This window comes from Rhea pennata, chromosome 10 (genome assembly GCF_028389875.1).
Source record: "Rhea pennata isolate bPtePen1 chromosome 10, bPtePen1.pri, whole genome shotgun sequence".
Lineage (NCBI taxonomy): Eukaryota > Metazoa > Chordata > Aves > Rheiformes > Rheidae > Rhea > Rhea pennata.
In genome coordinates this window covers 11,954,483-11,975,176 of record NC_084672.1, presented here as the reverse complement: position 1 = coordinate 11,975,176, position 20,694 = coordinate 11,954,483, and the positions used below count along the sequence as shown (strand labels likewise).

The 20,694-nt window shown below is 39.6% G+C and overlaps 1 protein-coding gene across 8 annotated transcripts; it reads left to right on the top strand.

Moving 5' to 3' along the window:
• The first annotated feature begins 288 nt into the window (after positions 1-288).
• C10H15orf48 (chromosome 10 C15orf48 homolog) lies at positions 289-12,872 on the top strand. 8 transcript variants are annotated; one of them, XR_009959438.1, is made up of 6 exons: positions 289-547; positions 733-821; positions 1,563-1,623; positions 2,337-2,428; positions 4,293-4,383; positions 12,269-12,872. XR_009959438.1 is itself a non-coding variant. In XM_062583747.1 (5 exons), the coding sequence occupies exons 2-5, from the start codon at positions 503-505 to the stop codon at positions 2,403-2,405; spliced, it is 264 nt and encodes an 87-aa protein (XP_062439731.1). In that variant the 5' UTR covers positions 289-397; positions 487-502; the 3' UTR covers positions 2,406-4,176. The 8 variants fall into 8 exon arrangements, 5 of the variants coding, with proteins under 5 accessions (XP_062439731.1, XP_062439728.1, XP_062439730.1 ...); XR_009959439.1 differs by lacking the exon at positions 12,269-12,872 and adding an exon at positions 10,376-11,285; XR_009959440.1 differs by lacking the exon at positions 12,269-12,872 and adding an exon at positions 6,054-6,473.
• Positions 12,873-20,694: the final 7,822 nt, after the last annotated feature.

Here is a 20,694-nt window from a genome sequence, read left to right as displayed (position 1 = left end):
TGGGGCAAAGGGGTGATGACAGGACAACAACCCCGAAGGAGGTGGGAGAAGAGGCAGTCACGAAACGGCGGCCGTGGCGAAGCCATACGGAAGGTGAGGGAGCGGCCGGCCGCTTCCCGCTGGCCCCGGGCGGGCAGCGCCCCGACGCCCTGCCGTGCGCAGCCTCACCCGCGGGCGGCCCCGCGCGCGCCGCCAGGGGGCGCCCGCGCCGCGCCGCGCCGGGCTGCGGCGCCCGCTGAGGGCTGAGGGGAGCAGGGCGGCGGGTGGCGCGCGCCCGCCGCGGGCGGCCCACCCCTCCCGCGCGACCGGCGGCGCCGCCAGCGCCCGTAGGCGTTTCGGGGCGCTTATAAGGCGCGGAGCACGTCCGCCGCGGCGCTGCCAGCCCGTCCCCGCTCCGGCAGGTAACGGGGGCTCGTCCCCCGGGGGGGTGGGGGCGGCGGCGGCCTGGCCTGGGGCGGCCGGTGACCGAGGACCGTTTTTTTCCAGGTCCGCAGCCGCTGCCATGATGAACATGAGCTTCTTCCAGATGCTGAGAGCGAAAAAAGAAGTAAGTCTGTGAGAGCGGCCGGCTGCCCTGTGTCCTGCGTGGGAAGCGCGGCGGTGCGAGGAGTAACACCTGGTGCTTCGCAGGCTCCCTAATTGCCTGTGCCTCTCACTTCCACTGTTCATTCCTCTCTGGCCAGGGGAACTAGTTCTTCAGTGATTTTCTCCGTTTTCTTTTTTGTCTTTCAGCTTATTCCCCTGGTTGGAGTAGTGTCTTTTGCGGCACTGGGGGCTATCTCTGTTTCCATCTATTCCCTACTCAGCAAAACCGATGTGATGTAAGCAAAATGCATATTGCTCGAAGTTTTTACTATTTTTCAACTGAGGTATTTGACCATCTTGTTTTTTACAAAAAATAGTCTTTGCAGATGCTCTGGAGTGGTAGGGAAGACTGAGGTATCCACAGAGTCTAAACACTGAAGAAATGACTTAATTTGTAGCATAGTCCGATCTGTTTTTTGACTTTAATAGTGAGTTTTTCTGTTTTTTACTTTCAGTACAGTGACTTTTAAATGTTCTCATGAAGAATTTTAAATAAGTAGATGAGATTCAGATGTTTTGCAATCATGTCATTGATCTGTATATAAAGAATAGGATTTGATAATATGAACTTATTATAAGTTAATGTTTTGATGATTTAGCTAGTAATTTAGAGGTCAGACCTCTAAAGAGGTCTTAAGATTCATTAAGCTTTTGGGAGTTTTTACTTAAAGGGAGCTGGAAAGGGTGTTTAATCATCAGGTATATTTTATATGAATCTTTACTCAATTTTGAATTTCAGCTTGCTTCACTTATGAAAACATGTTACACTTAAACAATAAAGGTATGTTTGGTGCTTTGGGAGCTACAAGTGAAGAAACATGATTGATTCCTATGCCGAATTTAAAACATGATTGCCCAGACATGTAAAATTGTGCTTACTTATGTGACTAGCTCTACTGGCAGTAGAATGTTCAGATATGTAACATGTGTGCAAGATCAGACCTTAAAACATACAACCTGTTTATCTTCTCTTAAAGCATTAACAAAACTGGCAATCCAGAACCTTGGGAAGCTATAGATCCCACCCAGCCTCAGAAGGTAATTTATATGAATAATATGACCAATGCAAAGACTGTGTATTGTTTCCAGTACAGTGAATGATGTAATTACACCTAAAATGTATAAGAATTAACAAAATATTAATAGGACAAAGGTCAGGCTGCCTTTTCGTCTATTTAAAAGTGGAACCAATTGCTTTATTCATTACTTTTTTATATATAAAAAAATATTCCCTGCGTTATTAATTAATGATAGTAATTAAGGTGTTTTATCACTCCCTGTTGGGTCTTCAATTTCTGGCTTGCCTCCAATTGGTGTTAGCCGCTGCGACTTTCATTTACTTGATTCCATTGACGATCATGGAAATTTGGAGTGTAGCAGCAATGCTGGTTACACTCTCCTTAGCCAGGATTTTCAGAATTGACTAAGAATGTTTTTGTGTACTACAGCACAAAGGAAAAAAAAATCTCAATTTGGTAGAGCATCTAGGATACATAAAACAAAGTTATTTGGGAATATCAGACCGTTATTTATTTGAAATCAAGCAATTTTGTTCAACAAATTATTAAATATGTCATAGATATTTATTTTTGCTTACTTTCAAAAGGAAGATCTAAAGCTATTAGAAAACTCTACTCAAGTTAATATATGATAAAGGAGGAAAAAATTCTAATATTTCATGGAGAGTGGAGTAAATGCTTACAGAGATTTTACTAATCTATCTTTAATATTTTCCTCTGTATTTCTTCCAGCTGTTAACAATCCATCAGAAATGGAAGCCTATAGAAGAACTGGAAAAGGTCAAAAAACTTACGAAGTGACAAGTTTCAGTTGCCTCAAAAAGGTACTCTATGAATCTAGTGGAATCATTTCTGCACAAACTTGACTACTGAAATCAGTGTGCGGAAATGCTTCTGCTACATTTTTAGGGTCTCCCTACATTTTTGGATTCTGGATAAGGACTTTTTTGTTACCTTAGAAGTTGCCATACCACATCCACATAGTCCAAAAATCTGCCTCAGGTACTCATTCTCAGTAGGCATTTGATGTCAAATGTTGACTATAAAGATGGTAACAAAACAGTGGAAAAAAAAATCACACTCTTCATAGTATTTTATTTGACAAACTAATATATTAATTTTGTAATTTTATATATTTTTAATAAAACATTTAGCTTTTTGTAACATTCCATTTAAATTCAGTATAAGGAGATTATTAAAAAGGTCTTTTAAAGTGAGATTTATGGTCTGCTACATCTTTATACCATATTTCAGTTCTGTATGCATATTGTATAATTGTGTACAGACCAAATAGTCATTGTAAGATGACAAAGGATGTCTGCGTATGGCAATGTATGTAGTCATAAAATATTCTTGTATAAAGAAACATTTAATTTTTATGTTAGAGGTGATGAACAACTTGAGATGAAATAAAGTTCTACTGATAATAAAGAACTTAGAAATGTGCTTAACTTAACTCACTGAGCAGTCCAATATGTTATTTAAGACCATATTTAAGACCACACGATTAGAACATAAGACTTCAATGTGATTAAAACAGAGTTAGAAATGGAAATTTCTATTGTATTTAAATATTGTTGCTGTTTAAAATTAAAAATACTGTTACAGTTAAACAACATGCATTATCTAAAGCTTACTATATAATGGCAATTTATTGTACTAAATATTTTACATGCAAGTTTAAACGTACTGCACAGTTACCAACACGCTTTTAAACACTTCCAGATAGATGCTGTTAAGGGCATCTGCTTTCACACAAAGTCATCAGAGATTAAAAATAGCAATGCCACTATAAGACACGTTTCTTTTCGAACCATCTGTGCCTTTTCCTAAAGGTCAGCTAGAGAAGGGATGTAATAGGTGTACCTCCAACAAATTAATGAGATATTTATGCCTGCAATTGTAAAAAAGCCCTTTTGTGGACTTTTTTTTTTAATGTGCTCCCTTCCAAGTAGTTTCACATATATTACATAGTTTCTACTATACTGGACACTGAAAACTCATTACTTGCTGGCAAGAAGAAAGTAAAATGGGAATAACTTAATTTTAAGGAGTCCACCTAGGTGAGTAATAGTGAAGTACTTTAGATTACTCTGCTGCAGCATGGACAAGACTTAAATTAGTGACACTGTCTCACTAACTTGAAGGTAGTCTGGTTTCAGAGGTTTTACGGTTTTCTCAGGTTACTTGATATTGACCAATAAAGTTAAAATACTATTTTTGTCCTGCATTTCTGTTCAGATGCAGCATAAATATTTATTGCTTTTTTTTTCCTCCTCCTTTTTACAAGTAAGGATGACTCAGCAACATTTACGTGTAAGAGGAACGATTAGACTTCAGAATGCATTCTTGGCTTTCATTTTTAAGGAGTGACATTACAAGATGATTGGATAGCCTGTATCCCCAAAGTCACTGCTCTTTAAACATTTTGATTTTTTTTTTAATAGGAAAATATTTTAAAATACATTCTGTAAGTTATTCTGTATATCCATATTTTTACTGGAATGTACTGATCAAAAAATATGTTGTGCTCTGAGTTGATACATGAATTAAATGAGTTTGTCCTTCAGTATATCACTTGTATGGTCTGTGAATACTGTTAACATGTTTTGACAAAAGCATCTGTCAGTACTAGGAAAATAAGTGTAAGTCAATTTTACATCATTTTTGTATTTAAACACTTTTCAGTGGTGTCTCCCAGCAACATATTGAGTAGTGTGACTACCATCACTCACAAGTTGGTGGTCCTCTCATCCTCTCCTGAAGTGTAATAGTAAAGGTAATGGAATGTTTTGCTTTGTTAGGGGAAGGGGGGGAGTAGGGTGGGAAATCGTTTCGTTTTGTTTCATTTTCAGTTTTGTTTCTTATTCTTCAGTAAACAGTAGATTTGTGGGAAGGTTTTTCACATAATGTGAGAAGTCAAAAACTTGTGCCACTTTACGAGAAGATTGTTTTAAGATTTTAAAACTTTTGGTGACAGCTCTCTGGGTTCTCTTGAGAATGGTTTTCCCTGAGAACATTCGATCGGCACAGTCGGATTTATTCTTTTAAAATACAGAATGAAAACTATGCCAAATGAATGAATTTACTGATGACCTTCATCCTGAAGGTGATAGGCAGGGTTCAGATCACTAAGTAGTTTGAAATTATGGACTAAAATCCAATACTTGATACGAAACCTATGAGAAGACAAAATTTGCAAGGAAGATGTATAACAGAGCACTATCAAAAGCAAACTTGTTGGGTTGTGATAATTAGCTTCACATTTAGAACCTTGCTGATATGTCTCCTTTACCCTTCTTAATAACATGATCGTAGTTACTAAAAAAAAAAAGAAAAAAGCAAATATGGAACAATATAAAATAAGAAAGAAGTCTATTCCACTAAAGTTTAACCATTTCATCTGAACAAACAGATTTCTGGATCTCCTTTGAGGCAATAAACCTCTTGCTGAGAAACTAGAGCACTTCTTATCCATGTTAATATTTATTCTCAATTATTATTGAAAATAATCTAAAATATACAACCATAGAAAAGAGCAATTTGAAATTGCAATTCCAAGGCAAGACAGTTGAATGACCAGGTTCCTATAAGTGAGTAGCAATTTCAGTGTTGAAAAAAGAAAGGTAACAATGGCATAGTACCCCGATGTCAAGAATTTTTATCAAGTATAGGCTGTTAAAATGCTACTACAAAATCAGGCCTGTATTGGTCAGTACAACTTATCTTTTCTGGGGAGGCTAGTCTGTTCTTCAGTCACCTGAAGAAAGATAAAATTGAAAGTTAGCTAAGTAGTGCAGCTGCGGGACTTCCTATTTCTTACATTCTTTTTCTGCCTGCAGAGAGTTTGGTTTTCTTGTTTGGTTGTGAATCAGTAGCTTCTCTAAGTCACCATGCTCTGAAGGAAGTAGGCTGCAAAGTCATTCAGTGTTGCTAGCAGATGGAGGTTGCTCTTGATAGCAGTCAGACAGTTTAAAAATTGTTTTTCACGTAGTCTGAAGGGTTTGGTCAGAACTCCATCTCCCCATTTTTTTTTTCATAATCATTCTGGTTTGTTTAGACTTATCCAATAAAAATTTTTCAATTTAAGTCTAATTTTCAAAGATGTCACGTAGGAACAGCTCATTTTTATAAGTATGTAAGGTAAGCGTAGGTACACAGAGAAGAATGGCATCCAACACAGCCGTGACCGTAGCATTCGCAGTGTAGTGTGCCCAGTGTGCTCTGGTGTGTTCAGCTGCTCAGAGCACAAGGGAAGTTGGGCAGCCGTGTTACACAGCTGTGGCACTGACAGTCCAGTAATGCTGCTGAAAAGACTGGGCCTCCAGCATAGGAGCGTTGCAGCTGTGTCTAAATGGTCTGCAGGTGCTCACAGGTGTGCCCTAGGCTCCTGATCTTCAGTTATCTGGATCAGGGACCTCACTGCAGTGTTCTGTCTCTCCCCTATAGCCCGTGTGCATAAACTGCCTTCCTGGGGAGCACAGCATACAGGAAATGACAGAGCAAAGAACAAACACGTCTTCCCCTGATACGGACTTAGGATGCAGCTGGGACATACAGCTGGATCCTAGAGATCAGAAATATCTGTAGTTCTGTTTGGTTGGAGCCTGCCATGTCAGTGACCATTTAAAAGGTGTGGAGAGTGTTGCATATTTTGGTCCTGTCACGCTTAAATCCATAGAAACAGGTACTGGCTGTGGATAGTTTTTTAGTTTACTGTAAAGTCCTCTAGTTCACTTCTGAATTAAGTGGTTGAATGGGGCACCAAGGTAGCAACACAGCTCTAAAAGGCAATTAAACCAGCCAAAGGGGACTTCACTGGAAACTACATGTCAACACGCATCGTCTATCACACCTCTTGTTTAGTTTTAAAACCTATAGAATTTCATGTGTCTATAGTTTGCAAAGAGAAGGAAATAACCTTTGCTTTCATCTTTGCAAATGTTTAATTAGGTGCATTTCCTAAAGACTAATATTCTTTACATATTGGATACTCTATATTGTAAAATAAAATTATTTTGCTGTAAAAATATTTAGTAGGAGAAAATATTCTAAACTACTTTGGTTTATTACATTATATCAAAATATATCTCTAAATATGCAGACTATTGTATGGGAATGTGTCTAAAAAGCAGCACCTTCAATACTGAGTGATTTTTAGCTTGCTAAACTCATTTTATGTGAGAATGGCACAATTCATTTCAGTGAAAGTACTTCTAATTTACCTGATGTACATACAAAGAAAAGTTTCTCAAAGTTAAGTTAAATTTGTTTTTCCAGTTTAACGAAAGCAAAAAAAAATTACATTGAAACTAAACTTTGCTTAATTTCTCACTAATCCATTTAATTAACATCATCTCTTCAATAGTTCCTTCAAGTATAGATCATCTTAATAGGCATTTTGCATTTTTCACAAAAGCTAGATGATTTTCATGTTGAAATCCTCACTCCTTTGAAGTTAATGGAAGTTTTAATATTGCCTTCAAGGGAAGATTAAATTTAAACCTTAACACTTGAAAAATTAAGGACTATATTCTGTTGCCGAACGTAATGGAATGTACTAACAAATTCAATGTAGCAGTTAGCCATGACCCTACCTTTAAGCATTGTACCTTTAAATACCATTGACTTCAGGGGAAGTTTTCAGGAAATATTACCCTTTTGTTATTATGTGTTTTGGCCGCTTTTTGGCCATTTTTGTAAGTGGTAGGTTTTTACCTGGTCTGTACTCCAACAGATAAAGACTTTCTTCTCCAGCTTCCTATATAATGGTAGAAAAAGTTAGAAACTTTTTTTAGAACTGAGGTATTTTACATAAATCTTGGCTCCCAGAAACCATTACAAATACATGTTTCTGAAGGGCTCTGTGGCTCTTTTTGAGAGATCATAGTAATCAGTAAATAGTTGTGAATAAACTTTTTCACTGTTAGCCTGTGAACAACGTATAACAGCTGCTTGATTAGCTGAACAACATTTTATGGATACAGTCATATATATTTTGTATTTCTTTTTGTAGAAAATGCTATATTTGTACTTAATACATTTTTAAATAAGTGTTCATGTAAAACAGCTCTTCGAAGAACAGATTTAACATAATCGCTCTGTACTTAGCAACTATCTATCTTCGTTTTAATTTGGCAGCAGTTACTCAAATTTAAGTAGCCATTTAACAATGAAGTGACACTATCATGGGCAGATTGATCTCTATGTACATTTCCGTATAATCTGCATATAACTCTTAAATTAAGCTCTCAAGGAGGGTTAAAGGTGTCTCAGCTTGTGGAAGCAGCCCAGAGCATCAAAAGTGAACCTCTGGAGAGGTCTGATCTGGTGTAGTCCTAAAATGTTGAAAGGCTCAGCAGCTCCTGATGGCAACCTAGCTCAGTTTCACAAATAAGAGTTTTTGGAGAATTTCCATGCTTACCAGTCCTGGTATATGAGCTGTATGCTCACAGCATCTTAGTACTTCCAATGTAAATGGAAGCTTTCCTAATAAGAGGGGAAAAAAAAAAAAAAAAAAAAAAAAAGCTCAAGAACAGCCATTCAACTCGGGAGATTATAGATATTTTTGGATCAAGTCATTTAGATTTATTCTTTCTTAATTCCTGTATGTGTGTATATATAATACATATCAGAGAGAGGAAAAGTGGATTCAGGTCTGCACTTCTCTCTTTTTCTAAACTTCTGACCCATATCTATTGTGTGTTGTCTGATACACAGTCCTACAGCCCATTCAGATATGATTCATTGACATAGATAAGATTAAACACTGGGACATGGTCCAGCTCCAACCACAAAATTTGCAAAGGACCTTGAACTTTTCCCTTAAAGCAAGGAGAGAAGAGTTCTTCAATTTGAAATACATTATTCTAATTTTAAATAATCGGAAGGACTGTTAAACCTGACTTTATTAATCACAGTAACAAATACTATTTTTAGAATATTTTGTAACTACATGTTTTAATACATTGCAAGAGGTTAGGTTCTGAATTTTACATCTACAACAAAGTCATACATAGAGGAAAAATAAGAGATTGAGTGATTACTTTGTAGTAGGGTGCACCAAGAACTATTCTGTTTAACATAAACCCACTAAGCAGTATATAAATTAAATTTTGCCTTTCTAACTCTGATGTTTGGAGAACAAAGTAATATTTTGCTGAATTTTTATGAGCTAAATTGTAGGAGGCCAAGAATTCTATGTCCTTTTACACAAACCCATGACTTTTTATTCCATGAACAATTCAGAGGCTTTTGAAATAAATTTCACTTCTCTTTCTTCTCTGCCTCCTATGTCATTCTATTCCTAGTTTTGGTTTTCTTTCTCTCTCTCTCTTTTTTTTTTTTTTTTTTTTTTTTTTTTGGCAATCACAGTTTTCACACACCCTGACTAGTACTTTTCCATGGAATTATCAGCACTAGCTTTCATATTAATTACAAGTTTAATTAAAATGCTCACTGGCTTGTCTGAATATCAGAAGCAAAAGCATCACCATTAGAAGTGCATCATTAGAATCTACAGTTGCACTTTTTTCACTGCAGGTGGCTGATCATTTAATACACTTACTTGTAAATAGTTTTATTGGAGAATGGAAGGTTACTTTTTGTGTGTATACATACAAACTGAAATGACAATTATGTTCCTCAAAAATATAATTACGGGGCAAGAATGTTGGATGTAGTTTTGTAAACAGATGGACAAATTCCTCAGTTACAACAATCAGCAGAAACTTGTAAGTGATAAATAAAATTTTGTATACAAACTTGCATCTGCTTTCATGGAGCAGTAATGGTAACACCTAGACGAAGCAGTTGTCTTCAAACAATCATTTTTGTATGATGACTGCGTGTGATACTGGGTACCAATCCACAGAACTCCTTTTTGAGATACAGCCTCAATATGCAGGCAGCTGACCCCTCACTTTCCCAGATTAACCTTTAACACTTGCACTTGGACTCCCCTGTTGTGTGGTCGTACTGATAAGGTCTTTACAAAATGCCAGCTCTTTCAGCCTTTCAAAACCTTTCTTTCTTGTTTTCGGAGTACTCTTGTTAAACTCCTGATCACTTACTCACTCTCTCCCAGCCTTTCACTAAGATGTTTATCCTCTCTCAAATCAGTAAAAGACAGCCAGGGTCTGAAGAGGATAAAACCTAATAAATTATCTGTGTCCTTTTAGCCTCTTCCCATTTCTAGCCTGTCTGATGCACCTTTAAACATATGTATCTGCCCTTAAAGGAGCTGTGCAGTGGGTTTGGCTGTAAGCACTAGTATTTTATACAGGTACAATCATTCAGTAACCATCTATGAGTTCACAAACTCTCTGAGTAAAATTAAAAATACTCTGAACCTAAACCAAATTCATTTTTCAGAAAGTAAAGTATCTATAAATCCAAGACCTAATAACATTATATTCTCTTTGGCAGGTAGCTTTATTTCAATTACTAATCTTTGTTCTTACAGTAAAACTTAAAAACCTTAACCAGAAGCAGGCTGTAATTGTGCCTGCTCACTGTATGAATGCCTCTGAAAAGTTTACAGTTTGTACAAGCAGCAAAAAGAGTGGCAAAAAAGCAGAAGCAGAGTTTGATGTAACGTAAACAGGGGAAGAGTCAGAAACGGCACAAATCTTCCAGTGTGTAAACTACTGTCCTGTTAATTTGCTTTGCTACCTCTCAAAATAATAACATTAGAAAAAGACTCCAGCAGAAGAAAGTACAATCTTCAATAGGTCTTCATGTTGTAAGAATGCCCGATCTGTTTTTTTGAGTTACTGACAGGCTAGTGCCTGAGTGCTGCCGCTGTGGTATCAGAGGTGGAAAGAAGCTCCTCAGAGGCCCCTTCTGCATTTTGTTTACTCCTCTCAAAAGACGTGTTCAGTACTGGCATAGGAAAGTGCAATTCTTCTGATTTCCTGCATAACCTAAGGAAAGATTCGGCCACATCTCTGGCTCATTCAGCAAGCTTGAATGATTAAAAAAAAATACATACTACTGATCCATAATGCATCTGTCAGCTGCAAGCCTGTATCTTCCTGCAGTTCTCCCAGGGCAGCCCTTTGCAGTCTTCATCTCTGCATCTCCAAAACTAGAACCTTCATTGAGGCAAACCATTAAGAAACTAAGTAAACAATTCCATTAAAGGAAGATGTTTTTTGGTTTGTTAAAATATTTATTATACAGTATTGACACAAAGAATGTACGGCTTAGTCTGCAAAACACAAATGTGCAATTATCACTAGCTTACAGGGGTAAACATATAAGTTGTTAGTTTATTTTACTTTCTTATATTCAATATCCAACACTGTTTAACAAAGAGAGAACTGATACAACTTTGAAGTAAAGTCCTTTGACACCAAAATATATCTAAGTACTTTTTATTAGATGTGTGAGGAAGAGGGATTGTATTTTCTGCTGTACATTCCAATATTAGGTAATAGGTATCATTGTGTGGGATCCCCTTCTTATTGAAGAAGCAGACCTAGAAGTTACACAGGTGAGATGTTCTTCGGCTTTTCATTTTTGTTAAAAGAAAAATACAGTCATACAAATGTGGACTAGGATCATCATAAAAACACTTGATCTGTATAAGAATGTGTTCTTATTTGAAAATATTATTTGAATTTTAAAACTAATTTGATTTATAATGATTCTATCAGCTAGTTATGCATGCTCTGGAAACTGGTACAGTTCTAGTAAAAGTCTTGGAATTCTATTAAATATAAGTGAATACTATATGCCTTTTCTTAGGTACTTCTATCAGTTTGTCACCACCCATTTTATCAACGAATACAAGGTTTGCTGGATTCAAAAGCTTGTGTGTGTGTGTGTGTGTGTGTGTGTGTGTCTGATAGTCCATATCAGCATTTTTCTGCCTGATACATGCTACCCCCCATTTCCCTACAGCAAGATGCTATCTAGTTCCTTAATTGGCGCGTGTGGTTTCTGTAGTAAATAGTAACTTACATAGTGGCCTGATGGCAATCAAGGAAATCATTCACCCTGCAGTTGTCATCTGTCTCGCTTAGTGCAGCAGTGTCGTCTCTAGCACTAGCTGCAGAAAATAAACAAGAATAATGGGAATGATTCACTGATATTTGGTGTTGGACCATTCCCAATAAAGCTTTCAGATTAAATAAACACTGCCATGCAGCTCAGTGCAGTTTTAATTCACTGTCCAAAGCGCTAGATGTACAGCACATCCCTGCCATGCAGGGAGCACACAACGTAACAAGATCTCCATGTGCAACTGAAATTGAAAGTAAAAAAAAATAGTGAGGAAGTGGACTCCTCTAAGAACTGCAATTGGACTAAGTAATTATTTACCTTCAAAGTGCTGGTTTGAGTAGAGAACAGGTAGATTGTTTGCTGAACGCTATCTTCCATCATAAAGCAATCATCACTGGAAATTACACCCTTCAAGGAAAGTCCAAAGATGAAATAGCCACCGAGTCCAAAGAACTATTTCCCTACGGGGCCTCGCCCAGGTCAAGGATCAGCCTGGATCAGCCAGGCCACAGGGCAAGCAAAAGCGGCTCCATCAGCCCCATGTGTGCTGCACCTCAGCCTGATACCAGGTTCCAGGGCTACCTGCTCTAACTTCTCCTACGTAGTGTATTTGTTAAAAACAAAGTGACTGTCTTATCTTCAAATATCTTTCTTAGGTGTAGATTCCTGGCAACACTGTGAATGGGAATATGTAAAACTCAAGACAGGAGCTTGGTGCCTTCCCACAACTCTGCAGACAACGCAGGGAACTGGGGGCACGCAACACCTTGCCCCGCACTGCACAAATCCCCGGGGCAGAGCGCTCCTTGGAGGCAGGAACCCTGCCGCAGCTAGCTGCGTTCCGTGTGCTCCCTCTGGGGCTTCGTCCTCCTCGTGCTGGGGCTTTTTTCCTGGCCTCCAAGAAAGCCCTGCCAGAAAAACACTCTGAGATCCTGAACAGAAAAACGTGGAGCCTGCCCCACAGCACCTCAGGGCGGCTTCCCTGACACAGAAATTGTTATCTGCTGAGACACCACGCCAGGAAAGCCAGGAAAGCCGGGAAGGAGGTCGCCCTTCGGCCTTCCGCGGAAGCCCTTCCCGGCACTTCCTCCGAGCCGCAGCCACTGCTTTTTCGTGATTTGGTGCCCGCAGGTTGGAGCCCTTGGGGCGAAGGGGGTCGCTCACGCCGTAACATTTATTCCGAATGAAGCCACTGTGAGTGGGAAGCAAAGGTCCTTTATGACAAGTGCTATTGCCAAAGAAATCCACCCATCTTTCAAAGCTCTTCATTTCATCTGCTGCAAGACAAGTGTGCGTTTTCTAGTCAGTACCAGGCCCGAGGGGGCCCCTGCCGCCCTGCTGCCTTCGGCACTGCCCCTGCTCCTCCAGACGCTCCCGCTGCGTCGCGGAAGGAGGATGCCGGAGGCAGAGGGAGTGCGGCGGCCGCTGCCTCCGGCTCGGCTCTTCCTTCACTGCTTCGGCAAGTGCCCGGCGCCCAGCCCGGCCCCTCGCAGGCCGCCACCGCCTCCTCCGCGACGGCGCAGCCCCGGCGACCGTTTCCCGCCGCCACTGTCGCCGTCTGTCCTTGCCCCCTCCCCGTTGGCCGTTACCCGCCCCCGGCCGTTACCCCCCACCCCGGACCCTTAAACTCCCCGGCCGTTACCCGCCGCAGACCGTTAAACTCCCCGGCCGTTACCCCTCTCCGGGGCCGCTACCCCTCCCCGGCCGTTAACCCCTCCCACCCGTGGACAGAGGGAGCCCGGGGCACATAACGGCGAGCCGGGCTAAGGCCGCGCTGGCCCCGCGGCACCGGCCGCGAGGAGGCGGGCGCAGTCGGCCCGCGGCCCTGCGGCACTGGCGCGTTCCCAGGGCCGAGGTGAGCGGCGGGCCGCCGCCGGGGCGCGGGGCCGCGCGGGTTGGTCTGCGGGCAAGTCAAGATGAAGTCGTGATTGAGGCGCTAGGGGAAGGCCGGGTTTTAGCTGGTATGAAGCTGTATGAGCAAGTGGTATCTCGTAGAAATAATTTATCCTGGCTTTAGGATATAGGGCACATACTAGCTGATGTTGCAAATCTAGAAAATTTGCCAGAAAACTTGAGCATCAGCAATGGGATTATGCACAGAACTTTTCTCGGTTTTTGTGTTTGTTATTTTCAATTAAGGCTTTTAGGGTTTGGCCCAATGAGTCACACAGCTGTGCCGGGACACGGGCATAGCCACTGCATTTAAGGGGTATGTTGCACATTTCCTTGTTCACGGTGCGTTTTTCCTCTTAAGGACGTGTTTGTGTTGGCTGCCCGCTAGGCCAGCTGCACGTCCTGACGAGTGCGTGGGTGTTTTGCAGCCACTGTGGAGCAGGCTGGGCTGCGCGGCCACCCCAGGGAGCCGCGAGGTGCTGTCAGGTGTTGGCCGTGTCCCTCGGCGTCCGCACGGGCTGCACCGCCTCACCGGCTTCACAAGCCTGCGCCTCTCCTCCACACGCTCGGCCAAGATTTGAGCATGCAGGTAACCGTCCCTTGAAAACACTGTGTATGAATAAGTAATATTTCATAATGCAAAATTTTTAAGATAAAACTCGTAGAAGATCAGTCCCCATGATCTCATTTGTATAAAGCCTAGGAAGTGCCAGTGCTGGTCTGTTAAAATTCGGGTAAAATATTTGCTTGTAGTTTTATCAGCTATCAAGCAATACAAAAGCAGTCTCTTTAACTTCAGACATTCGATACAGACTAAACTCGATCGTTATATTATTCAGTTTGTGTCTTTTCACATCCTCTTCCCTGTTTTCTACTAAAACAAATGCCTTCCCTCTTTCCTATGCTTTTTCTTATTTTTTACTGAAACTCCCTCCTCCTTTCTGTTGTTGGCACGTGGTTTGGTCTTGCCACACCTCCGTGTCTTGCTGCCTTGCCCACCAAAACAGGTGCATCAGATGCATTAAAATTACGTGGGCCTAATTTTATTTCTACTGTCGCTGTACCTGTATGATGTTGTAGGAAGTTATACATGCAAAATTATTAGATCAGATTATACTTGGTGATTTAAAGTCAGAAATTAGCCAGAAGGGCCCCACTTGTAATGCTTGTGTTCCTTTTTCTCCCCTGTTCTCTTGTGATATGTTTATGCTCACAGTATTAGAAGAAACCCACGATAGCAATGATTTAAAAAACAATTCTCACTGATAATAGTAAGGATTCATAGTCTGTAAAGTCTGTAGACTTTCTGTGTATGTATAATTAACAGTAAGAGGTGTCTTTCAAAATTGAAAAAAATGGAATGGAAATTCAGGTCGTACATAAAAGCATGCTTTCTCTTTCAATAGATTTTTCACATAAAAACAGTTGCAGCTTTTCTTTAAAACTGTGAACACAATAATGTTAAATTTCATTCCACTGAAAGCTATTTCTTAATTACCTGACTGAAGACAACTAAAGGCCATGTCTGCTAATAATAATATGGGAGACTGTGTGTTCCTTCTATCAAAGTGTCTTTTGGTTTAAATAAGAGCTGTTTTCTTAGTGAAATTTGATTGATCTGGCTTGTTTCCTGACAAGAAAAAGGCAAAATCACTTGTTCGTGTTCTATAACTGCAAACTTGAAGTGATCCAAAGTTTGGGATAGCAACATTTGAGTTCTGAACACTGTGAATCATCTGGATTTCTGTAGTCTTGTGAACCCTGATAGTGCCAGCCCAAGCAACAGCTGTGAAACAGCTTTTTCCTTTGTACTTTTTTTATTTTTGAGTAAATTGGAAAACGTTGAGTCTATAGGTACAAACCTAGCAGCCCTCACTCAGCCAAACACCTGCTAACTACACTGACTTCTTACCCCAAGGGTTATTGAAGCAGGGGTGGTAAATGATAGCCCTTCAGTTTGGGGCTTCATCACAGTACTGAGTGAAAGGGAGTTCTGCGTAGATGCTGTTGACACCAGATGGCTGCAAACTGAGGATCTTCTGATTCAGGAGGAAAAGTCAGTAGGATACAGCACCAAAAATAAACTACGAGTACAAAAGGTTTCTAGCAATCCAGTTGTCATAAGCTGAAGAAGCATATGTTAAAATGATGCAGTCACAAGGCAGAGCTGCCCATCATCCCACTTTATAGTTGCGTCAGTTCTTGAGAATGCTTTGGTGTTCAAGCCAGTTTCTATCATTTTGCTCTTTCATATGGTATTTCGTGTGAAATCAGTTTCCACATGCACGCCAGTGGAAGACTGCTAGTGAGTGTGGGTGCGAGTGCTTTACAAAAGTAACTTCATCCTCTGAAAAGATTGCTGTATGTTTTGAAGTGACAGCAAGAAATTTCAACCTTTATCATCACACTGGGTTGTTAATAGCAGAACATTTGTGAAAAGCTGGAGGTTTTTATATTCCTCTCTATTTTAGTGTTTTAGAACATGTGGATTTTTAGTTACAAAATTAACATAGGATCAATATGATACATTACCAGATACGGCTTATTTGAACAGAGATTACTTCCTCCTGTGATGTGTAGAGAGCGAATAGGGGTAACCTTAGATGCAGCCAGATTAGCTGAGAGGGTGAAAAGCCACACAAGTTTAAAAAGCTCAGTGTGAATAAATATATTTAAACTTTCCTTTCTAGCAAGCCTTTTTCATTTTTGATTGTCTTTGTATGTCTCTTTTTTTTTAATCAGCAAATATATTTGCAGTAGGTAGATAACTAAAAAATACCATTCTTTGCCAGACATAATGCTGCTGGTGCTGCTGCACGAACAAGGAAGTAAGTGCAGAAAAGCTAGATTAATTTTAAGCTGTGTTAGTAACAGGAAAATCTTATCAGTTTGCCAAAGAAAAGCAAAGTCATGCACTTGCAATAAATCACTGATTCACTTCATCAAAACAAAAGGAAAGCTGTTTTTATATTCAAGCTGTTGTTTTGTTTAATGATGCATCTTTCTCTGCTCTATGACTTTTCTTATAACTTAGTCAAACCTGAATTATACATTAACAAAAAAAAAAAAAAGAAAGAAAGAAAAAAAAAGATTGCCCTTTGGTAATCATTTGGATAGCTTTGTAGATGTCTAGAGTACTTAGGTAAGAGTTGACTAGGGTCTTAGCTGTATATCTGGTGAAAGATAGCATTATGCTGCTTTTACTATGTTTGTTTTTCCACTTGTGAAGTGCTTTGGATGTAGCGTGTGTTGTGGTCAGAAGACAGAATTTGGCTGAAAGACTGCAGTGTCTGCCTTACTCACAGGTGCAGAAATACAGAACAAAATTTGAGCTATGATGACTTGCAGTTCTGTTCATTGCCTCGTTGCCAAACTCTTAGCCATATGGTGCATATTTATCAGTGTATGTTAAAAAATATTGTGCCTTTCTCCTACGAGAGATCAGAACATTTAAGAAATGGTCATGTCTCTGCTTAAGTTCTTGTATGTTTATTGACTCAAGGAAGAAACCTTCATAATACACAAAACAGGGTGACATTTGGAAGCTTCTGTTTGATGAGTTGTGTGTGGTAAGAGCAATCATTCCTTGATATGCACGAAGCACAAAGGTAGACACACCTCTGTTGGCCAGTGTTTTAATTCAGCAAAATTTTTGCCCGAGTCATTAGTGGATTCATTCAATAAAGAATCAAAGTACTTGACCTTTCTACCTGCTCTTTTAAAATCTTCAGTTGTCTGTTTCACAGTACCAATGACATCATATACATTCTTCAATAAGGAATACTAAAGCACAACATTATTACTGTAGATAGAGATGAATATGTGTTGAAGTAGTTTGTAATCAGGGTATAAAAATCAGAAGCTGAACTTCTGAACTTTTTTTTTTCTGCTTCATCAAACAGATACCAGGATGAATAGCAGCCCAGCAAAGAAGGTGGTCGGGGGGACCACTCTAATTCTTTTTTCTTTGTTAGCATCAGTAATGATGTGTGTGGTATGGGATAGGTGGGGAAGACATACCTTACTTAAGTGAAAAATGGTTGTGAAACCAGTTATCAGACATCCTAGCTGGACTACATAATGGATCAACCAATGCTGCAATCGCTGAACAAAATTGGCATAGACTTCCTTTGTGACTAGCATGATTTGGTCAGGGATGTTAGTATGTTCCACAGTTGGCTGCATGCTGGTGTAGTGGAGTCTAATGTTTTCTAGTTGCTACCTGGAATACCCACATGGCCTGTCTTTATCTGTTTCCTTCCCAACCCCATCTTTTGTACACAAACACACCTTGTATCATCAACACAGTATGAACTCTTAAAATGGATCACTGCAGAATGAACAACCTTACTCAGCCATTGTGATCTGTTAATTTGGTGTGCTAAAAGTTAGATCTGATTTTGCTACGTACTCCTCTTCTGTGTGTCTCAGGCTGCTTCTTTCTACCTCTGACATCAGCTACATCAAAATTAAGGACAAATTCTATCCTCTAGCCTTCCTCCAGCAAAACATCAACTGCAATAATACTGAAGGAGGAGAAACGATGTTCTGCTTTCATTGCTGCTTTACAAAGACAGTTAGTGTATCAGATGAGGCACGGTATCCTGCATGGCTGTTCACAAGAGAGCACAACTAGAATGAATCTTCATTTACAGCTTCCTGTAAATTGCCCTTTAACTTTTGATATGCAAAGTGTTATTTTCTTTTAAATTTTCTATGATACAATGTGACCTTTGCCCCAGGCAGCTAGGTGACCTGACAGCCATCATAATTTGTTCCATTTAGGCTATATTTAAAGCAAACGTCAAAGCACTTTGCAGTTGGTTGAGCAACTTCGGTTTCCTCATGAAGGTGTGTGTCTTTTGCAGAAGCTTAGAAAATAAAGGATTGCTTAACAGCTTGAAGAAATGAAAGAAGACTTTACTGGAAGGAAGTTGCGGTTCTGAGCTGTTCAGCTGTCATCTGTATTTTCCCTAAATGGTGTCTGGTCAACCAGACCAAAAGACAACATTTACTAGCAACTGCAGTGTAAACCCAGTGGTGTTATGTATTTGTCACTTTATCTGCCTAACTGGAAGCAAAATTTCTTCCCTAAATATGTATTTTTGATGCAAAATATTATCACATCTTTCACAAAAAAGGAAGACAGGTGAGGATGTTTCACATGTAAGCATGTACTGTTCTGGAAACATGAATACAACACCACAGAGAAACAACATCTATTTTCACAGGATCTAATGGCTTGCACAATGAATGATGCTGTTTACATTAATGAATATACTTTTCAATTGCCTTTCAGTTACTCATAGACACAATTGATTTCCATCATAGAATTTTTTATTGCATAATTAGAACTCAAGGGAGACATTTCATCTTTGTATTGCATGGCTATATCTTTATATATCTTTAAGAAGGATCCTAAATCCTAAAAATCATTGCTAGATTTGCTCTGTTCCTTATTATATACATGATAAAATTAAATCCCGTGTATTACCCTTAAAAAAAATTTTAAGGAAAAAAAATCCTTATTTTAGTTATTATTAAGACTTTTTTAAACTTTGAGACAAAATGTATTCCCATGACATACGAGGAAGTAGCTATACTCAGGATTCAGTTCTTACTATAGCTAGGACTAGTGCACCACCTTCTGGTAAACTCAGGAAAGGTCTTGAGGCTTTACTTTCAGGAGAAATAGTGCATCCATTTAATTTTGTGTCAGACTTGTTCTTAGAGTGGGTTTTGAAAAAGGAACGTGTGAAATCTGTAAAAAAAGAAAGAGTAATAGATTCGAACATAGAGAGTCATCTTAACTATGAAAATGCTTCCTTAAAAGTATTTTTTCAAAAAATCTATCTGAATTTAAAGGACTGGTTATTATAATTAAATAAGGGGGAGGATGGAGAGAAACTAGGAACTGGATTTAGAATGGGGAGATAAAAAGGAAGTTTGTTTTAAGGCAGAAAGAAAATGAACAGGCCTTCAGATGAGGTCCTTCTTGTGACTTTGCAACTTGATGCCCAGATTTTTCCTAGAGGTTAAAGAAGAAACGTGCTTTGGGGGACCATGTATTTGAATAGGACAGGAGAAGAGTGGCCGTGCAAAGTGTTTGGGGGTATTTCACATACAGCGCTGCATGAGAAGCTCAGAGTGACTGTAAGCAGCAGATGCACAGGTTGCAAACTGGACGTTACTGGTGAAGCTGTGGAGAAGGCAAACGGTACTACAAGAAAACAAAAATGAGAGAAGCAGAGCACATGGCATAGTGCAAAACCCAGATGAAACAATTTTTAAGCCAGGTGTGCTTACACCTGGAACACTGGAGCCTGCTTTCATCTACCAGCAAGGAAAAAGCTCTTGGCAGCTCCCTTTCAGGCAAGTAGAGGGAAATGAGCTGAGTATTTACAGGGGATTGTGCCTGCCCCCTTGAGATCCCAAAGCAGCTGCTTCTCTGGCTATGGACCAGCTCCTTGGAGGCTGGGAAGCTGCTGCAGTACATATCAAGTCTAATTACCCAATGACTCATTTATGACGTTCTTTTAGCATCTGTAGAGGAAATAATACTTTACAGCCCTACTCAAGAAAACTCAATTTTCAACATAAGCATTGCAACTGAAGTAGCATCAGTGCAGCTTCCTCCTGAGTTTCTGCCAAAATACCTGAAAAAGGACTTACTACTCCTTAGATTGTTTGTTTAAAATGTCTGAAAGCTACTTCTAAATGCCAGCCTACTTTTTTTTCTTAGTCATTTTCCAAAGCAGGAGTGATTCTGCAAGAGACAGTAGATACGTACAGTAGTAAAATAATTGAAGACCTGGTTCCGGTATGACAAGTATAACATTTTAAATTATAAAGCTTCTGGTACAGGAAGGATTAAAAGTCAATACAATTTAAAAAATATTTCAGCGTTAAGCAAGGAAAGCATTAGTCCAAAAATAAAATAGATTTCTGTTAATTTTCTTCTTAGGATATGTACACTTCAGAATATAAGAGTGGGTTGCTAGGGTTTGCATTTGCGCTGCATGAAAATGCTTTTTTTGACTCGTGAATAGGCTGTCATCAAAGATGTATCTATGCTTCAGAAAAGGAAGAGTGACAATCGCAGATCAAGATAGGGAAACTTCTTCCAATGTAGATTGTTAGAGAAGGCAGAATTCCCACAGGATGGGAGCTGTACAATCAGCAATATCAT

Coding starts and splice junctions, on each gene's coding strand:
- C10H15orf48 (XM_062583747.1), top strand. CDS start 503: ATGATGAACATGAGCTTCTTCCAGATGCTGAGAGCGAAAAAAGAA. Junction 548..732: donor TGCTGAGAGCGAAAAAAGAA/GTAAGTCTGTGA, acceptor TTTGTCTTTCAG/CTTATTCCCCTGGTTGGAGT. Junction 1,624..2,336: donor ATCCCACCCAGCCTCAGAAG/GTAATTTATATG, acceptor TATTTCTTCCAG/CTGTTAACAATCCATCAGAA.